The sequence below is a fragment of the Chiloscyllium punctatum genome, chromosome 44, assembly GCF_047496795.1.
Source record: "Chiloscyllium punctatum isolate Juve2018m chromosome 44, sChiPun1.3, whole genome shotgun sequence".
Taxonomy (NCBI): Eukaryota; Metazoa; Chordata; class Chondrichthyes; order Orectolobiformes; family Hemiscylliidae; genus Chiloscyllium; species Chiloscyllium punctatum.
The window spans coordinates 48,234,264-48,253,564 of record NC_092782.1 but is presented as its reverse complement, the minus strand read 5'-3'; the positions used below and the strand labels follow the sequence as shown (position 1 = coordinate 48,253,564).

The window sequence follows — 19,301 nt, the reverse complement described above, 5'->3', positions numbered from 1 at the left end:
CAATAAAGTAGTTTTGAGCTTAATCCTGTTAAATATCAATCTATTTTCTTAGCATAAACATTCAACAGCTCTAATTATATTCCATCTTGAAATTGTCTAACTGCTACATGAATGCAGCAATTTATTTTCCAAATCGGTCCTAGTTATTACTTCCTTCATTTGTATAATGTGTCAGTTAGTGGGAATATTTGGTCTGGCTCAGTATAATGTTGAAATGAGTGATGAGTGGATAGGTCCTGAAGGTGATAGAACCTGAAACATACAGTGAAGGTTTGGATATCCTCATCAATATTTAATAGTTCACGGTAAGCTCATTTGTCCAATGTCAGGGTCATCTAATTGTACTACTAATGTAATCAATAAAATTGAGTATTTAACATTTGATTTGGGGTCTCCACAGCCATACAGTAGATACCTTTCCATACTCTCCAAGAATTGTTTGTTGCAAAATGGATCTTCATTGCAAAATTAAGCTTTTATGAATTTTGCAGTGTTGAAATGAGGGTTTTGAATAATATTTTAATTTATTTTCCTCTTAATAGATTATAGATATAAAAGAGATGAATTATTCAAAAGGTTGAAAGTCACCACATTTGCCCAGCTGGTAAGTGCTCCCATTTATGGTTTGTTGCCTCATGGGATTTACAAGATGTCTTAATTGAAATATTGAATCATTTGAGTTTCAATATAGATATACTTCTTTGTAATGGTTCAATAATGTTTATATTGTTATCTCTCTTTTCAGCAACAATAAAGTAAATGCCCTGTGAGATTCACAAGAGATGTTATTGCTCCCAATTTTTTTCGGTTTGAAAGACTTGGGTCAAACAACATAAAGTTTACAACATTAACTCAAAATTAAAATTAATGTTTAACCGATAAGATAAAGAAACACTGGAAACACTCAGCAGGTCAGGCAAACCTGTGGAGATTGATGCAAAGTTAATATTTCAAGTGGCTGACCTGTCATAATAACTGGAAAAGGTTCAAATCACAACAACTATTAGCATGTACAGACAAAGAGAGAAGGGAGGAATTAAGAAAAGGGATTGAGTGAAAAGCAGGAGCAATGAATATAAAAAGAGAGGATGGAATCAAGCAAGAGTCAGTATCAGTGATGAAAGTAAATTTTCCTTCCTTGTCATTTTCAAATTATCTGTCTAATTTGATGTGCTTGATAATACCATCCTCCTCCTAAGGCCTGTCCATTGTAGCCAAATGGGTGAAACTAATCTTATTCCTTTTGTATTCTTATTCTGTGCCACTCTTATTTATCTATTCATGGCTTCCCTTCTGGCTCCCACACTGAAACCTTTGTTTCCCATGGATCTTGGCCCCATCTTTCTTTCAGCAACATGCTGCTGCTGAGCATCATCATCCAAAAAACACAGCAATTTTTACATGCATTAATGCCATCCAGCCCTACCTTTCTCAATGTCTTCCATTGTTGATAACTTATTAGATTGTTTCTCCATATCCACAACTGGGCAGAAATTTCTTTCAATTGAATATTAGGAAATGTGAAACTCTAGTTTCAGTCCAATTCTAGTTCCTAGCTCCTGACTCCAGTCATCTCTCTGACAAATGTGAGATTAGACCCTCTGTACACAATGTTATTCTCACATCTCACCCTGATATGAGCCTTCCATCCCACAATTGTGCAATTATTACAGTTGTCTACTTATGCTTCCATAGCATAAACTGAATTTGCTTGTCTCCACACATCTGCTGTGAAGACCTCTTCCATCAATTATTCCCTTTAGATTTGACTATTCCAATGTACTCTTGCAATTTCCCAAATACTACACTCCATACACTTGAGCTCATCCAAAACGTTGCTGCTTGTCTCTTGATTTGCAGCAAGTCCCTTCCCACATTTTCCCGTGGACTGCACGGTTCAAGAAGGAGGCTCATCACTATCTTCTTGAGTGCAGTTAGGGGTATCCAATAAATTATGGCCTGCCAGTGATACCAAAATACAGTAAATGAAGAGCAATAGAAAAGTCTGTGCTCGCAGAACTTTATTGGATTCCATTCAAGCAACATTTGATTTTAAAATTCTAATTTTTGTTTTCAAATCCCTGCAAGGCCTTGAGATTACAGAAATAGGAAATGCCGTTTACCGTCACAATCCTTTGGCATATCCGCACTACATTTATTCTAGCCTCTTGTGTATCCCTGAGTTTAATTACTCCACCATTGGTAGTTGCACCCTTTGTTACCTGGAATTCCTAAGCTCTGGAATTCACTCCCAATATCTCACTGCCTTGCATTTATCCTTTGATATGTTCCTTTTTGGCCAAACTTTTGGTCATCTGACATAATATCTCCTCAGGAGAAAGTGAGGACTGCAGATGCTGGAGATCAGAGCTGAAAAATGTGTTGCTGGAAAAGCGCAGCAGGAGTTGCTTTTCCAGCAACACATTTTTCAGCATAATATCTCCTTACATGGCTTATTGGTCCTACTTTGTTTTATAATGCACTTGTGAAGAACCTTGGAAAGCTTTCTTGCGTTCTGTACACTATTAAATATGAGTTATATTTAATAAAAGCATGAAGTAAAAATTGGGAGCAAAGGTTATATTTGGAATTGTTGACACAATATTGAATCTGGAAGACTGTAAAACACCTAATTAACAAATATAGTGCTTTACCTCAATCCTGCATTGAGCTCCTCTCCACAGTGTAAGAGGGATGGAACAAAGGTTAGAATCAGGTAAAAATTGAAATGACATATGACTGGAAGCTCAAGGTTACGCCTGTGATGTGCATGTTTTGTGACTTGATCACCCAACTTGTGTTTGGGCTTTCCACTATATAAAATACCTCAAATTCAGGATGCTAAATGTAAACGTACAAAAAAATCATTTCACTTGGAAGGAATGTTTGAGGCCCAGGGCTGTGGAAAATGTTGAAGGTAAAAGAGAAGTTGTTGACATCTTATTAGAGTTTAGGGATGGATGGCCCTCAGTATCCTTAAATCTGATGTAAATGTTACACATTAAGATTCATCCTGAGGTGGTAATGTAATATTGGGTTCTGATGATGGCTATAATCAGTTGAGTCACAGTCTTGCAGATGACGAAACCTACTAAATTCTGAATGAAATCAGTGACTTTGCAATTGCTCCTTTTGTATGCTGTACCACAGTGCACACGTACAGCAATGTAAAATGTGGAATTTCAGTTGCAGAAAGTTGGGGAGAAATAAATGTTAGAATATTTATTCCTTCAGAAAATTTAATATTATCTTTTTATTTCACTTGCCTTTTTGATGTTCTTTAGGTGCTGCAGGTGGCTTCTGTGAATGAACAAGGTGAACGGGTGTTTAGTGAACAGCAACAGGAAGAAGGTTGGTATCAAATATCTTTGGTTATCTATTCTGTACAATTATCTGCAATTAGAAGAAATCACTAGCATTTTTTAAGGTAAAGGATTTAGTAAGATACTTTGCCTTGTTTACAAATCTAAAAGGACATGACAATAAGCAACACATCACATCTGCTAATGTATTTTTATAATGCAACTTTTTCAATGAAATGTAGCTAAAAGTTTTTACCACCTTAACTTTGAATTGCCATGCAGAAATCCTCTCTGAATTTTTTTTAAGCTTGAGTTATTGTTTGTTTAATTCAGGTTCACATTCAGTGCTTTCCGCACCAGAGCCTGAACTCCTTGCAATAAAGGACAATGAGGAACGACATCCTATGGAAGTGCATCAGAAATCCCCTATAGAACTAATAAGTAATGAAGATTCAGTTGAGAAACCACTTTCAGCACGCTCCACCCTTCAAAGGTGAGGATTATTATGCTGGAAAAAGATCACAATGATGATTCTCTTCATTATCACAGTAATAGTTTCACTTGCCTGAAAATTGGTGAAGATCTTTGTATAATGACCTTCTGTAGTTTTAGTTTCATATTGAGGAATGAATTCTGGGTAGGTAAATTATATTTTTAAAAAGCGAAGTAAAATTCTGAATGTCCAGAATCCAGTGGGGTCAATCAGCATCTTGAAGGACAATAATACTAACCTTTTCAGCTAGATGTTTAATTTCAGTCTGACTGAAATTTTAAATTACAGCACTCATTCAGATATGGGAAAGGTGAATGCATATTGTTAATGGCATTAGATTAATAATCCAAGGCCCAAACTAATGCTTTGTATACAAGGATCCAAATCTCACCACAGTAGATGGGGGAATTGAAATTCAATTGATAAATCTGGAATTGAAAACTAGGTTAGATATTGTATGCCTGCTGGTTTTGTTTTCAGTGACAGCATATAACTTGGATCCAGTGGCTAGCTTGCCATCTTCCCGTCTATGCCAAGCTTGCACCCATAGCACAGAAGGTGGGTGGGTGCTTACAATGACATAAACAGTTGCAAGACAAGTAGGTATGAGTCAACAACCCATTTCACTTTTTAAAATTATTAAATCAGCAGGAATTAAGAGCTTGACTGTATTTGGCGTTTGCCCTTCATCCATCAAGGATACCCAAATGATAACAGTCCTCCCCTTCCTTTTGACCCATCAATACTTCAAAACCCACTCCCTACGCAACAAAGGTGTAACGCATTCTCCCCACCTCATGTCCTTGACCAAACTTATTCTTGGATCCATAAGGACTCTTTTGTGAGCCTGCCTGCAATCCTGACAACACTTGCTATTGAGCTCTGGCACTAATAGATCTGATGCGTAGTTGGTGAGTCTTCTAAGGGGCAGAAATCCCACTTTTCGCTAGTCTAACCCACCCATAGTCCAACATGACCGAAGACCAGGCTTCTTTTTGGTACATTAGCTTACGGCAACTTTCTAACAGGGAAGGACAAGCAGTCTGCCCATAACCCCTACAATTTTTCTGTCACGAGTCACTTTACTGGTGCCACAAAAATGCCATTGATTGTCATAAATACAATTTGGTTCACTAATATCCTTTAGGGAAATAAATTTGCTGCCCTTGCTTGAACTGGTCTACATGTGACACCAGACCCACAGTAATGTGGTTCACTTTTTACAAGGTTTGTGACGATTTGTAGCTCAGGTTGAGGTTTAGGGTGTAGGTTTGCTCGCTGAGCTGTAAGTTTGATATCCAGACGTTTCATTACCTGGCTAGGTAACATCAGTGGCGACCTCCAAGTGAAGCGAAGCTGTTGTCTCCTGCTTTCTGTTTATGTTTGTCCTGGATGGGGTTTGTGGTGATGTCATTTCCTGTTCATTTTTTGAGGGGTTGATAGATGATATCTAGATCTATGTGTTTGTTTTATGGCGTTGTGGTTGGAGTGCCAGGCCTCTAGGAATTCTCTGGCATGTCTTTGCTTAGCCTGACCCAGGATAGATGTGTTGTCCCAGTCGAAATGGTGGGTTTTTTTCATCCGTGTGTAGGGCTCCGAGGGAGAGAGGGTAATGTTTTTTTGTGGCGAGCTGGTGTTCATGTATCCTGGTAGCTAACTTTCTTCCTGTTTGTCCTACATAGTGTTTGTGGAAGTCCTTGCATGGAATTTTGTAGATGGCGTTGGTTTTGTCCATGGGTTGTACTGGGTCTTTTAAGTTTGTTAGTTTTTGTTTGAGAGTGTTGGTGTCGTAGCCCTACACACTGATGAAAAAAACCACCATTTTGACTGGGACAGCACATCTATCCTGGGACAGTCTAAGCAAAGACATGCCAGAGAATTCCTAGAGTCCTGGCACTCTAACCACAATGCCATAAACAACCACATAGATTTAGATACCATCTATCAACCCCTCAGAAAACGAACAGGAAATGACATCACCACAAACCCCAGGAACCCCATCCAGGACAAACCTATAAATAGAAAGCAGGAGACAACAGCTTTGCTTCACTTGGAGGGCGCCACTGATGATGTTACCTAGCCAGGTCATGAAACGTCGGGATATCAAACCTACAGCTCAGCGAGCAAACCTACACCCTAAATGTAGTTCACTGTTAACTGCCCTCTGAAATGCCTGAGCAATCCACTCAGCTGAAGAGCAATTAGTAATTGACCTAAATGCTGACCTTGCCAGTAATAACCTCCTGAAAGTAAAAAAAACTAAATGTTGAACACTTCTTGCAGTTAGTTGTAGTCTGTCAAAATTTTTAATAACTGTTTTGAAATATTTTCGAAGTGATGGTTTACAAATGTCTTGATGATCATGACTTCGAATCATCCTCATTTCTTAAGTCATCAGCTTTCTTTTTGATTGGAATTTACTCCTGGTAACATGTAGATTTTGAATGGAGCCACAAGAATGTAAATCCTGACTATTTAATTGATTTCTTTTTGAATGTTTCTCCCTTCCATAATCCAAAGCAATTGATGTTAGTAGTTACATTCCAATTGCTGTCCTTGCAGAAATCACCACAGACCCAACAGGGAATATTCTTCGTATTTTTGAATAATTTCTCTCCTGAACAGTGCTTTACAAAATAAGCTGCCGTGGGGTCGGGTGTAGAATTTCTAAACTCCTGTTGTCCCAAAAGTGTCTAATTTTTAAGATTTTTTCCTCTTGTGATCAAATATTGTTTGACAATTGCTCTGTGATCTGTCAACAGTTTTTATTTTTCTCTGTAGTGTTATAAGTGGTGTTGGGGAAATAGATCTGGAGAAAGAGAATCAGAAATTGTCCCAACCTGAGCTCTGTCTCTGTTCAGAAAAAACAGATGGACCGTACCCAGACTGCCCTTACTTGCTTTTGGATGTACGCGACCGTGATGCCTATGATCAATGTCACATTATTGGAGGTAATCAATATAGGTGAAAGTTATGTGAATCACTGGTGTAATACATGGGATGCACTTTAAATAGTCATATATTTGTTTTAAGTTGTCTTGCTTAGTATAACTAATACAGCTTCCTGTGATAAGTTGACAGAATACAGCAAATACTTATCTTTGTGTGATAACTGTATTTAGTGGATTACCCAACTGTCAAAGCATCTGCTTAATTTATTTTCATTCCAAAGATTTCAATGGAACAGGTGCTATAACTGGCAGGAGTTCTTCTCTGCCAGTTTACTGCTCATGCAACTAAGGTGAAAATGTGTTCTAATATTTTTACAGCTTACTGATGGAAGTATGAACTCTCTTTATATCAAAAATGATTTTCTTTGCTTCTTATAATTTATTTTCTGTCTTATTTTGGTCAGAATATAGTGTTAACATTTCTTAAAACAAACTCCATAACCACAATATTCACAATTAAATATGAAATAAAACATTTAGTTTGCGGCTGTACCTAATATACCTAAAAGAAAACCTAGAAAAAGACCTTTGTGTGCTGCCAATGCTGAAGGATTCAGGGTATCATGGTACTTACATTCATAGGACTAATAGATAAAAATCCTGTATTGTGAACTGCCCTTTCTGCTCAAATTTCTAATACATCCTCTCAATCATTGAACTTTTGAATCAGACAGCAAATCATAATGCTTATAAAACCATACAATAGCATTTGCTTTAAATGTCGAATGTGTGTATTTCTTACCTTGAATAGAAGATATTAAATACCAACAGTTATTTAGTATGACTAAACATTTTTAAAGTGTTAAGTGTCACATGGATAATACACTTTGCAATTAAATTAGTGAATAATTTAAAGATGTTTTCCCCTAATACTGCTTAGGACAGCAGTGTACTCTGGATGGAATGTTACTGTGGAAATGCAAAAGAAACTAGCCTTGCGCATTATTAAAATTTTAAAAATGTGTTGCTGGAAAAGCATAGCAGGTCAGGCAGCATCAAAGAAGAAGGAGAATCAACATTTCGGGCATAAGTCCTTCTTCAGGTAATGAGGAGGGTGTGCCAAGCAGGCTAAGATAAGGGACTTGGGGGAGGGGCGTTGGGAATGCGATAGGTGGAAGGAGGTTAAGGTGAGGATGATAGGCCGGAGAGGGGGTGGGAGCGGAGAGGTCGGGAAGAAGATTGCAGGTCAAGAAGGCTGTGCTGAGTCTGAGGGCTGGGACTGAGAAAAGGTGGGGGAAGGGGAAATGAGGAAGCTGAAGAAATCCGCATTCATCCCCTGGGGCTGGAGGGTTCCTAGGCAGAAGATGAGTCGCTCTTCCTGCATGTCCTTGGCGGAGTGGGAGGGGGAGTTAAAGTGTTCAGCCGCGGGGTGGTTGGGTTGGTTGGTGCGGGTGTCCCAGAGATGTTCTCTGAAACGTTTCGCAAGTAGGCGGCCTGTCTCCCCAATGTATAGGAGGCCACATCGGGTGCAGCGGATGCAGTAAATGATGTGTGTGGAGGTGCAGGTGAATTTCTGATGGATATTGAAGGATCCCTTGGGGCCTTGAAGGGAAGTGAGGGGGGAGGTGTGGGCGCAAGTTTTGCATTTTTTGCGGTTGCAGGGGAAGGTGCCAGGAGTGGAGGTTGGGTTGATGGGAGGTGTGGATCTGACAAGAGTTGCAGAGGGAGTGTTCTTTTCGGAATGTTGATAGGGGTGGGGAGGGAAATATATCCGTGGTTGTGGGGTCTGTTTGGAGGTGGCAGAAATGACGAAGGATGATCTGATGTTTCTGGAGGGTGGTGGGGTGGTATGTGAGGACCAGTGGGGTTCTGTCCTGGTGGCGATTGGAGGGGCGGGGTTCAAGGGCGGAGGAGCGGGAAGTGGAGGAGATGCGGTGGAGAGCATCATCAACCACGTCTGAGGGGAAATTGCGGTCTTTGATGAAGGAGCCCATCTGGGTTGTTTGGTATTGGAATTGGTCCTCCTGGGAGCAGATGCGGCGAAGGCGAAGGAACTAGGAATATGGGATGGTGTTTTTACAGGGGGCAGGGTGGGAAGAGGTGTAATCTAGATAGCTGTGGGAGTCAGTCAGTTTATAGTATACATCCGTGTTGAGTCGGTCGTCCGAGATAGAAATGGAGAGGTCTAGGAAGGGGAGGGATGAGTCTGAGACGGTCCAGGTAAATTTGAGGTTGGGGTGGAAGGTGTTAGTAAAGTGGATGAACTGTTCAACCTCCTCGTGGGAGCACGAGGTAGCGCCGATACAGTCATCAATGTAGCGGAGGAAAAGGTGGGGGGTGGTGCCACCACCTCCCCCCTCACTTCCCTCCAAGGCCCCAAGGCTCCCAAGCACTGAGGATGTCACCTAGATAGGGGACGAAACGTTTGCAAGACAAATTCCCAGCTCGGCGAACAGAACCACAACAACGAGCACCCGAGCTACAAATCTTCTCCCAAACTTTGAATTATTAAGATTCACTGCTTTTCTGAGTCTGAATTTGTACTGACTTGGGGTCCCTCTTCCAAGACACTGTACATTGTGAGGTCAGTCACTACTGTTGAATGATTAGTTGCAATTAGCTTTTATATGACATCTCAGTCAATTGAGCAAGTGTAACTAGAAGAAGAATTTTCACTTTATGTATTACTGCAAAATATAATAAACGCACACTAGATACAGGATTTTTATTTATGAGGATAGACTCTTGTTGTAAAACTTGGACTGTTACTTAAAACTGCTCAATCCATGCTCAACTGAAGTTGTTTAACCTTGTCTTTCAGCCTACAGTTATCCTATTGCAATGCTGTCCAGGACAATGAACCCTTATACAAAGGAGATTCTAGAATACGTATCCTTTAAATCTTCAGATCTGTGTAGTTAGTGGTTTGATTCTGAAATTAGGTTTCCAATCTATTAGCTGTTTGGAGAGACTAAAGCAGGTGAATTAGGTTTGATCTCCAACATGCTCAGAACTTGTTAAACTCAATGTTAAATCCTGATGGTTGAAAAGTGCCTAGGTGGAACATGGGGTGTTGTTCCTCCAGCTTGCTTTTCATCAGAATAGGTAGATTTGATGGTTGCATAGATTAAAAGGCAGTATGATAATGCAATGCAGCACCCACCTCCAGGAATGTAATGCTGTTCAAATTGCCTTTGTGCAACTGAAGCTGGATTAGAAAGAAATTTTGTTTATCCATCTTCTGTACTTTCCCCTCCATTGTATTCAATAGTCCACATTGGTGGTCAACAAACATTTTCTTAATATTAGGAAACGGAAAGCCCTTTGACTTTTTGAACAAACCAAAGCTATTATATAGGCAAAAGGCAAAATAAAGCTCCCTTTTCATTCTCTTTCTCTCCACCCACGCAAACTTGGAGCAACAATGGAGAAAAGATGTTCATGTTTGCATCTGAAAATTTGTCACTGTTCTATAACCATAAAAACTGTTTTTAAATCCAGCCCTTCGCATAGAGTCATAGAGGTGTACTGCATGGAAACAGACCCTTCGGTCCAACCCGTCCATGCCGATCAGATATCGCAACCCAATCTAGTCCCACCTGCCAGCACCAGGCCCATATGCCTCCAAACTCCTTTTCATATACCCATCCAAATGCCTCTTAAATGTTGCAATTGTACCAGCCTCCTCCACTTCCTCTGGCAGCTCATTCCATATACGTACCACCTTCTGTGTGAAAAATTTGCCTCTTAGGTCTCTTTTATATCTTTCCCCTCTCACCCTAAACCTATGCTCTCTAGTTCTGGATTCCCCAATGTGTTTTTATTTTAACCCAATCTCATTTTTCCCATATTTAATCCCATTCTGAGTTCTCAATCTATAGATAGCTTTTATTGTTATGCAACAAAATAGCTTGTGGGTGAAACTTGGATTCAGAATGTTGCTCCTCTGTATGTTTCACCCTCCTCCTTTTCTTCATCCCCACTAGCCTTGTTTATTTGGGTTAACTAGCTTTGTTACAAATTTGACATCCACTTGAAGTTCATCAATTTAAAATGATACAAGATGCCTTAACAACTGAACTTTAGAAAAATGCATCTGGGAAAATCATCCTGCTTTATGATGAAGATGAACGGATAGCTAGTCAGGCTGCCACAACACTGTGCGAGAGAGGTTTTGAGAATCTTTTTATGCTATCAGGTGGTACGTGTTGCAGGAAATGTTATGTGATGAGTAATAACAGATAAACCAGAGCAGTTAAAATATACTTTCCTGTACAGCTGCTAACATTACAATTTCATTAAGATCTATCTATATAATTCTCGCTAAAAGCCAAAATGTTTATGAAATGACTTCTGGCCAAACTGTTTTTGTACTCATGCCTGCATAAGCAATGGATAATATTGCCATTGTTGTTACGTGACTTGGTTTTAGCTGTCTAAACACCAACAATGTCATATTTCAGGATTCTTGCCAGCCTGCCCCAAGTTTTTAGGTTTAGTAGACTATGATTAATTGAGAGTAAGTGTGCACACCAAAGTAAGTAAACAAAACCGACCATATATTTCTCGGTAGTTTGTTAACTTTTGCACTTGATGACTGATTCATACTGTGAGAAGTATGCACTAAATCAACGCATACAGAGTCATAGATTTACAGCACAGAAACAGACCCTTTTGTCCAAACTGTCCATGCCGACCAGATGTCCCAACCCAATCTAGTCCCACCTGCCAGCAGCTGGCCCATATTCCTCCAAACCCTTCCTATGCATATACCCATCCAAATGCCTTTTAAATGTTGCAATTGTACTAGCCTCCACCACTTCCTCTGGCAACTCATTCCATACACGTACCATCTGCTGTGTGAGAAAGTTGCCCCTTAGGTCTCTTTTATATCTTTCCCCTCTCATCCTAAACCTATGCCCTCTAGTTCTGGACTCCCCCATCCCCAGGGAAAAGACTTTGTCTATTTAACCTATCCATGCCCCTCATGATTTTATAAACTTCAATGAGGTCACCCGTCAACCTCCGATGCTCCAGGGAAAACAGCCCCAGCCTGTTCAGCCTCTCCCTATAGCTCAAATCCTCCAACCCTGGCAACATCCTTGTAAATCTTTTCTGAATCCTTTTCAAGTTTCACAACATCCTTCCAATAGGAAGGAGACCAGAATTGCACACAATATTCCAACAGTGGCCTAACCAATGTCCTGTATAGCTGCAACATGACCTCCCAAATCCAGTGCTCAATATTCTGACCAATAAAGAAAAGCATACCAAACGCCTTTTACACTATCCTATCTAGCTACAACTCCACTTTCAAGGAGCTATGAACCTGCACTCTCTTTATTCAGCAACACTCCCTAGGACCTTACCATTTAAGTGTAGAAGTCCTGCTAAGATTTGCTTTCACAAAATGCAGCACCTCTCATATATCCGAATTAAACTCTAACTGCCACATCTCAGCCTATTGGCCCATCTGATCAAGATCCCATTGTAATCTGAAGGAACCTTCTTCGCTGCCCACTTGCAACTCCAATTTTGGTGTCATCTGCAAACTTACTAACTGTACCTCTTATGCTCACATCCAAATAGTTTTTATGGATGACGAGAAGAAGTGGACCCAGCACTGATCCCTGTGGCACTCCACTGGTCACAGGCCTCCAGTCTGAAAAACAACCCTCCACCACCACCCTCTGTCTTCTACCTTTGAGCCAGTTCTGTATCCAAATAGCTAGTTCTCCCTGTATTCTGTGAGATCTAACCTTGCTAATCAATCTCCCTTGGGGAACCTTGTCGAACGCCCTACTGAAGTCCATGTAGATCACATCTACTGCTCTGCCCTCATCAATTCTCTTTGTTACTTCTTCAAAAAACTCAATCAAGTTTGTGAGACATGATTTCCCATGCACAAAACCATGTTGACTATCTCTAATCAGCCCATGCCTTTTCAAATACATGTACATCCTGTCCTCAGGATTCCCTCCAACAACTTGCCCACCACCAGTGTCAAGATCACTGGTCTAAAGTTCCCTGACTTGTCCTTACCACCTTTCTTAAACAGTGGCACCACATTAGCCAACCTCCAGTCTTGCGGCACCTTACCTGTGACTATCAATGATACAAATATTTCAATAAGAGGCCCAGCAATCACTTCCCTAGCCTCCCACTGAGTTCTAGGGTACACCGGATCAAGTCCTGTGGATTTACCCACCTTTGTGCATTTCAAGACATCCAGCACTTCCTCCTCTGTAATATGGACATTTTTCAAAATGTCACCATCTATTTCCCTACATTCTATGTCTTCCATGTCCTTTTGCACAGTAAACACTGATGCAGAATACTTGTTTAGTATCTCCCCCATTTTCTGCAGCTCCACACAAAGGCTGATCTTTTGAGGGGCCCTATTCTCTCCCGAGTTACCCTTTTAGATTACTTACAGTGTGGAAACAGGCCTTTCAGCCCAACAAGTCCACACCACCCCGCCGAAGCGCAACCCACCCATACCCCTACATTTACCCCTTACCTAACACTACGGGCAATTTAGCATGGCCAATTTTCCTAACGTGCACATCTTTGGACTGTGGGAAGAAACCGGAGCACCCGGAGGAAACCCAGACACTGGGAGAACGTGCAAATTCCACACAGTCAGTCGCCTGAGGCAGGAATTGAACCTGGGTCACTGGCGCTGTGAGGCAGCATGCTAACCACTGTGCCACCGTGCGCTGTCCTTAACATATTTGTAAAAACCCTTTGGATTTTCCTTAACTCTATTTGCCAAAGCTATCGCATGTCCCCTTTTTGCCCTCCTAATATCCGTCTTGAGTATACTCCTACTTGTGGGATCATATTGAATGGTGGTGCAGGCTCGAAGGGCAGAATGGCCTACTCCTGCACCTATTGTCTATTGTCTACTTCCTTTATACTCTTATAAGGATTTACTCGATATGTCCTGTCTATACCTGACATATGCTTCCTTCTTTTTCTTAACCAAACCTTCCATTTCTTTAGTCATTCAGCATTCCCAACACCTACCAGCCTTCCCTTTCACCCTGACAGGAATATACTTTCTCTGTTATCTCATTTCTGAAGGCTTCCCATTTTCCAGCCATCCTTTTAACTGCGAACATTTGCCCCCAATTAGTTTTTGAAAGGTCTTGCTTAATACTGTTAAAATTGGCTTTTCTCCAATTTGAATTTCAACTTTTAGATCTGGTTTGTCCTTTTCCATCGCTATTTTAAAAATAATAGAATTATGGTCGCTGGCTTCAAAGTGCTCCCCCACTGATACCTCAGTCACCTGCCCTGCCTATTTCCCAAGAGTATGTCAGGTTTTGCACCTTCTCTAGTAGGTACATCCACATACTGAATCAGAAACTTTTCTTGTACACACTTAACAAATTCCTCCCCATCTAAACCCTTAATATTATGGCAGTCCCAGTCGATGTTTGGAAAGTTAAAATCCCCTACCATATCTACCCTATTACTCTTTCAGATAATGGAGATCTCCTTACAAATTTGTTTCTCAATTTCCCTCTGACTATTAGGGGGGTCTATAATACAATCCCAATAAAGTGATCATCCCTTTCTTATTTGAGTTGAACTGAGAAATAACTTTCTTGGATGTATTTCCAGAAATATCCTCCCTCAGTACAGCTGTTATGCTATCCCTCCTCAAAAACGCTACTCCCCCTCCTCTCTTGCCTCCCTTTCTGTTCTTCCTGTTGTATTTGTATCCTGGAACATTAAGCTGCCAGACCTGTCCATTCCTGAGCCGTGTTTCTGCAATTGCTATGATATCTCAGTCCCATGTTCCCAACCCTGCCCTTCATCTGCCTTCCCTGCTAGGCCTTTTGCATTTAAATAAATGCAGTTTAATTTATCAGTCCTGCCTTGTTCACTGCTTTGTCCCTGCCTGCTCTGACTGTTTGACTCACTTCTGCTCTCAACTGTACCAGTGTCAGATTGATCTCTTTCCTCATAATCTCCCTGGGTCCCACCACATATTCCACCCCGACCCCACCCCCACCCCACTCCACCTGCTCCCGGGCAGCTCTAGCAAATCTCCCTGCCAGTATATTATATATTGCTCACTCAACATCGAGTCAGTAAACTGGAAATTTTTATGCTGATAGCAGCTGAAGCTGAAAAACACTCAGATGTGTAGATTACATTTTTAATGACGACAGCATTTCTATAGTCCAGATGTAAGCAGAAAATACTTAAATTCTAGTTACATCACATTTTTATGAGTAAACTGAGTTTTAAATTGTAATTGTATATGCAACTTAAGAGTCATGTTTAAAAACTTAGCAACTTCATTCAATGTTTACATGAATAGTGCTACTTAATCTTATTCTGAAGGTCAGCACTTGGCAAATTCCTAGGAATGCCACTTAAAAATTCCAGTTTTAAATATGTACTCAAACATACAAAGCAACTGTTTTATTTATAAATGAAGATTCCAGATGAAAGAGTTACATTAGTGTTATTAAAATCAACTTTAAGTTTTCTTTTTGCCAAAACATACTTTTGAGCTCTTCAGTGACGCAATAGAGATCTGAGCCAATTGGGTCTAGACCACCCTTCAAAAGTTCTGAGTGGGAGAGGAATCATAGTGTGATTCAGAACAGAAGGAGGCCTTTTGGTCTTCAGTGCCTTTTTGGTAATCAGTCCAATAAACATTGCTTCTCTGCTCTTTCCCAATAGCCCTGTAATTTACTTCCCTTCAAGCATGTATCCAATTCCCTTTTGAATGTTCATATGTTTCTTATTCTGCTAGCTTTTCATTGCATTATATTCTGGTTCACAACAATTAAATGCTTTCAAAAGCTCCTTCATGGGTTTTTTTTTGCCAATTGACTTAAACTTGTGTTTGCAGTTTACTGACCCTTCGACCACGGAAACAGCTTCTCCACAATTACTTCGTAAAAATATTCATGATTTTGAACAATTTGATCACTTCTGCAACAACCTGACATAACTGAAGGCCCTATTTCTGACTTTAATTCTAGTTGCTTCTAAAATCTTAAGATACTCTGTAAGGTGCAGTACCCAGAATTGAGCACCAACTCCAGCTGATGCCTAATCAATATGTTTTATAACGATTTAATGCAACTCCTCACTTTGTGTTCCATTGCTCTATTGATAAAGCTGAAGATCTCTGGGTCCTGTGTGATTTTCTTTTCAAAATGTCTTATAACCTGGTTGCCACTCTAAGATTTATGTCTGTATGTTTCTCCCTTCTTGCACTCACTTGATATTATACCATTTAAATCACATTGGCTTTCCTCATTTTTCCTATCAAAATAAATGAATTAACACTTCTCTGCATTGAGTTTTATCACGTGCCTACTCATTTTTGCCTCTCTAACTTTACCTCCCTATTTCTGTTACTGTGGGGCATTAGTGGGAAGGCAGCTTCAGCTGGGGTCTGCAAACAATTGCTTTATTTATAGGGTAGGAATGAGGCAGCTATGAGACCTTTCCTGAGAGAATATTTCCTTGTGAATGCTGTTTTAGTGAAACAAAACACCAGGGGTCTAGACCGCTGCATAAATGTTATTAATATTCAATGTCTCGCTTGCCACAGAAGTGGGAAACCATATGCAGACCATTTTGCCTAAATAATCTTTAAATGCAGCACGTTTTTGAGATGGTCACTTCTTTTGATGCTAGTCATATCCATCATAAACTGAATTGAGGCATAAAGCATGCCACCAAGAATGCCACTTCCTCAGTCTGTCAGATAATCAACTCTAACTTGAGCACAAGTCTGGATGGTTTACTTCAGGGAAAAAGACAAATTGGAAAGAAAATGTTCAGTTATAATGCATTTGATAATTAAATTAGTGGGCTGTAAATAAGTCTTTCAAAATGCTATTTTAAACTAAAATACTTTAATCTATGTTTATTTCATTTACCTGTGTCTTTCTCTTTTTGAAAAATATTAATCCGGAAATTCAGTTTATAAATAATAAATTGAAGTTGTAAACCTAAATCACAATAATATTGATGTCATTTTAGGGTTGAAAGTTGTTGCCCAGACATTCCCAGAAGGACTAACCACTGGATCAATTCCACTGTCATGCCAGCCTCCAGTTTTTCTGCCATCTCGCCAGAGGCAATCAACACCTCAGGAACTTCTACGCCCTGCAGAGGATAAACTCCGATTTGCTAATGATGATTTGAGCAAGATCCAGCATTACCTGGATGAAATTCTAGTACCATCTAACTCACCCAGTAAGGAAATTCTACAAAATTAACATTCAGTTTTTGGATCTCATTTTTGGATCATTGGAGTCACTTCTGGGGTAGAAGTGACCTGCACAAGAAGAACAGATTGTATCTGAATTGGAAGGGGACAAATATACTGGCAGGGAGATTTGCTAGAGCTGATTGGGAGGATTTAAACTAGTAAGATAGGGTGTGGGATCCAGAGAAGTAGTGAAGAGAGAGATCAATGTGAGACTGGTACGGTTGGGAAAAGGAGCGAGTCAAACAGTCAGAGCAGGCAGGAACAAACCAGAGAACAAGGTAGGACTGATAAACTGCATTTATTTCAATGCAAGAGGCCTAACAGGGAAGGCAGGTGAACTTCGGGCATTATTAAGAACATGAGACTGGTATATCATAGCAGTTACAGAGATGTGGCCCAGGGATGGACAGGACTAGGAGCTTAATGTTCCAGGATACAAATGCTATAGGAAGGGTAGAAAGGGGTGAAGAGAGAGGAGGGGCGGCGTTTTTGATAAGGGGTAGCATTATGGCTGTACTTACGAAGGAAATTCCTTGAAATACATCCAGGGAAGTTAATTGGTGGAATTGGGAAGTAAGAAAGCAATGATCTCCTTATTGGGATTGTATTATAGCCCCCCCCAACCAATAGTTAGTGGGAAATTGAGAAATAAATTTATGGAGATCTCAGTTATCCGTAAGAATAATATGGTGGTTCTGGTAAGGGCTTTTAACTTTCCAGACAAACGCTGGGACTGCCTTAATGGAGAGGAATTTGTGAAATATGTACAAGAAAATTTTCTGATTCAGTATGTGGATGTGCCTATTAGAGAAGGTGCAAGACTTGACCTACTCTTGGGGAAATAAGGCAGGGCTGGGAACTGAGGTGTCAGTGGAGGGAGCACTTTGGGACCAACAACCATTAGCTTTGAAATAGTGATGGAAAATAATAGACCGGATCTAAAAGTTGAAGTTCTAAATTGGAGGAAGGCCAATTTTGACAGTATTAGGCAAGAACTTGCAAAAGTTGACTGGGGACAGATGTTCGAAGGGAAATGGAAGGCTAGAAATTGGGGAGCATTCAAAAATGAGATAACGAGAGTCCAGAGACCGTATATCCCTAATGGGGAGAAAGGCCAGGCTGGTAGGTGTAGGGAATGCTGGATGACTAGAGAAATTGAGGTTTTGGTTAAAAAGAAAGAAGCGTATGTCAGGTGTAGGCAGCAGAGATCGAGTGAATCCTTGGAAGAGTATAAGGGCATTAGAAATATACTTAAGAGGGAAATCAGGAGGGCAAAGAGGGGACATGAGATAGCTTTGGCAAATAAGGTTAAGGAGAATCCAAAGGAATTCTATAAATACGTTAAGGACGAAAGGGTAACTCTGGAGAGAATAGGTCCCCTCAAAGATCAGCAAGGCAGCCTGTGTGTGGAACCGTAGGAGGTGGGGGAGATAATAAATTAGTATTTTGGATCAGTGTTTACTGTGGGGAAGGACATAGAAGATATAGAATGTGGGGGGAATAGATGGTGACATCTTGAAAAGTGTCCATATTACAGAGGAGGAGGTACTGGATATCTTAAAACACACAAAGTCCTCAGGACCTTTACTCCGAGAATGATATGGGCGTGGAATGCCCTACCTGCCAATGTAGTCAACTCAACCAGGGAGATTTAAACAATTCTTGGATAAGCACATGGACGATGATGGGATAGTGTTGGGGGACGAGCTGAGAATAGTTCACAGGTTGGCGCAACATAGAGGGCTGAAGGGCCTGTTCTGCGCTGTATTGTTCTATGTTCTGATCAAGTGTATCCTCTAACTCTTTGGGAAGCTAGGGAAGTGATTGCTGGGCCCCTTGCTGAGATATTTGCATCATCAATAGTCCAGAAGATTGGAGGGTTGCCTAACATGATGCTACTATTTAAGAAAGGTGGTAAGGATAAGTCAGGGAACTATAGACCAGTGAGCCTGACATTGGTTGTGTGCCCGTTGTTGGAGGGAATTCTGAGGGACAGGATTTACATGTATTTGGAAAGGCAAGGACTGATTAGGGATAGTCAACATGGCTTTGTGCATGGGAAATCATGTCTCACAAACTTGACTGAGTTTTTTGAAGAAGTAACAAGGAAGATTGATGAGAACAGAGGGGTGGATATGACCTTTTATGGACTTCAGTAAGGCATTCAACAAGGTTCTTCATGGTAGACTGGTTAGCAAGGTTAGATCTCATGGAATACGGGGAGAACTAGCTATTTGGATACAGAACTGGCTCAAAGGTGGTATAGTTCGGGTTGTTTTATAGCTTGGAGGCCTGTGACCAGTTGTATGCACACGGATCGGTGCTGGGTCCACCACATTTCGTCATTTATATCAATGATTTGA

At 40.5% G+C, this 19,301-nt stretch overlaps 1 protein-coding gene across 2 annotated transcripts in view; it reads left to right on the top strand.

The window, feature by feature from the left end:
* cep41 (centrosomal protein 41) overlaps nucleotides 1-19,301 on the top strand; it is a 51,919-nt gene that overhangs the window by 17,962 nt on the left and 14,656 nt on the right. For both annotated transcript variants that reach the window (XM_072562883.1, XM_072562884.1), the window contains 7 exons: nucleotides 543-604; nucleotides 3,285-3,351; nucleotides 3,636-3,795; nucleotides 6,577-6,746; nucleotides 9,508-9,575; nucleotides 10,773-10,887; nucleotides 16,707-16,922. In XM_072562883.1, coding sequence (XP_072418984.1) covers nucleotides 543-604; nucleotides 3,285-3,351; nucleotides 3,636-3,795; nucleotides 6,577-6,746; nucleotides 9,508-9,575; nucleotides 10,773-10,887; nucleotides 16,707-16,922 — 858 coding nt within the window. The remainder of the gene's footprint in view (nucleotides 1-542; nucleotides 605-3,284; nucleotides 3,352-3,635; nucleotides 3,796-6,576; nucleotides 6,747-9,507; nucleotides 9,576-10,772; nucleotides 10,888-16,706; nucleotides 16,923-19,301) is intronic.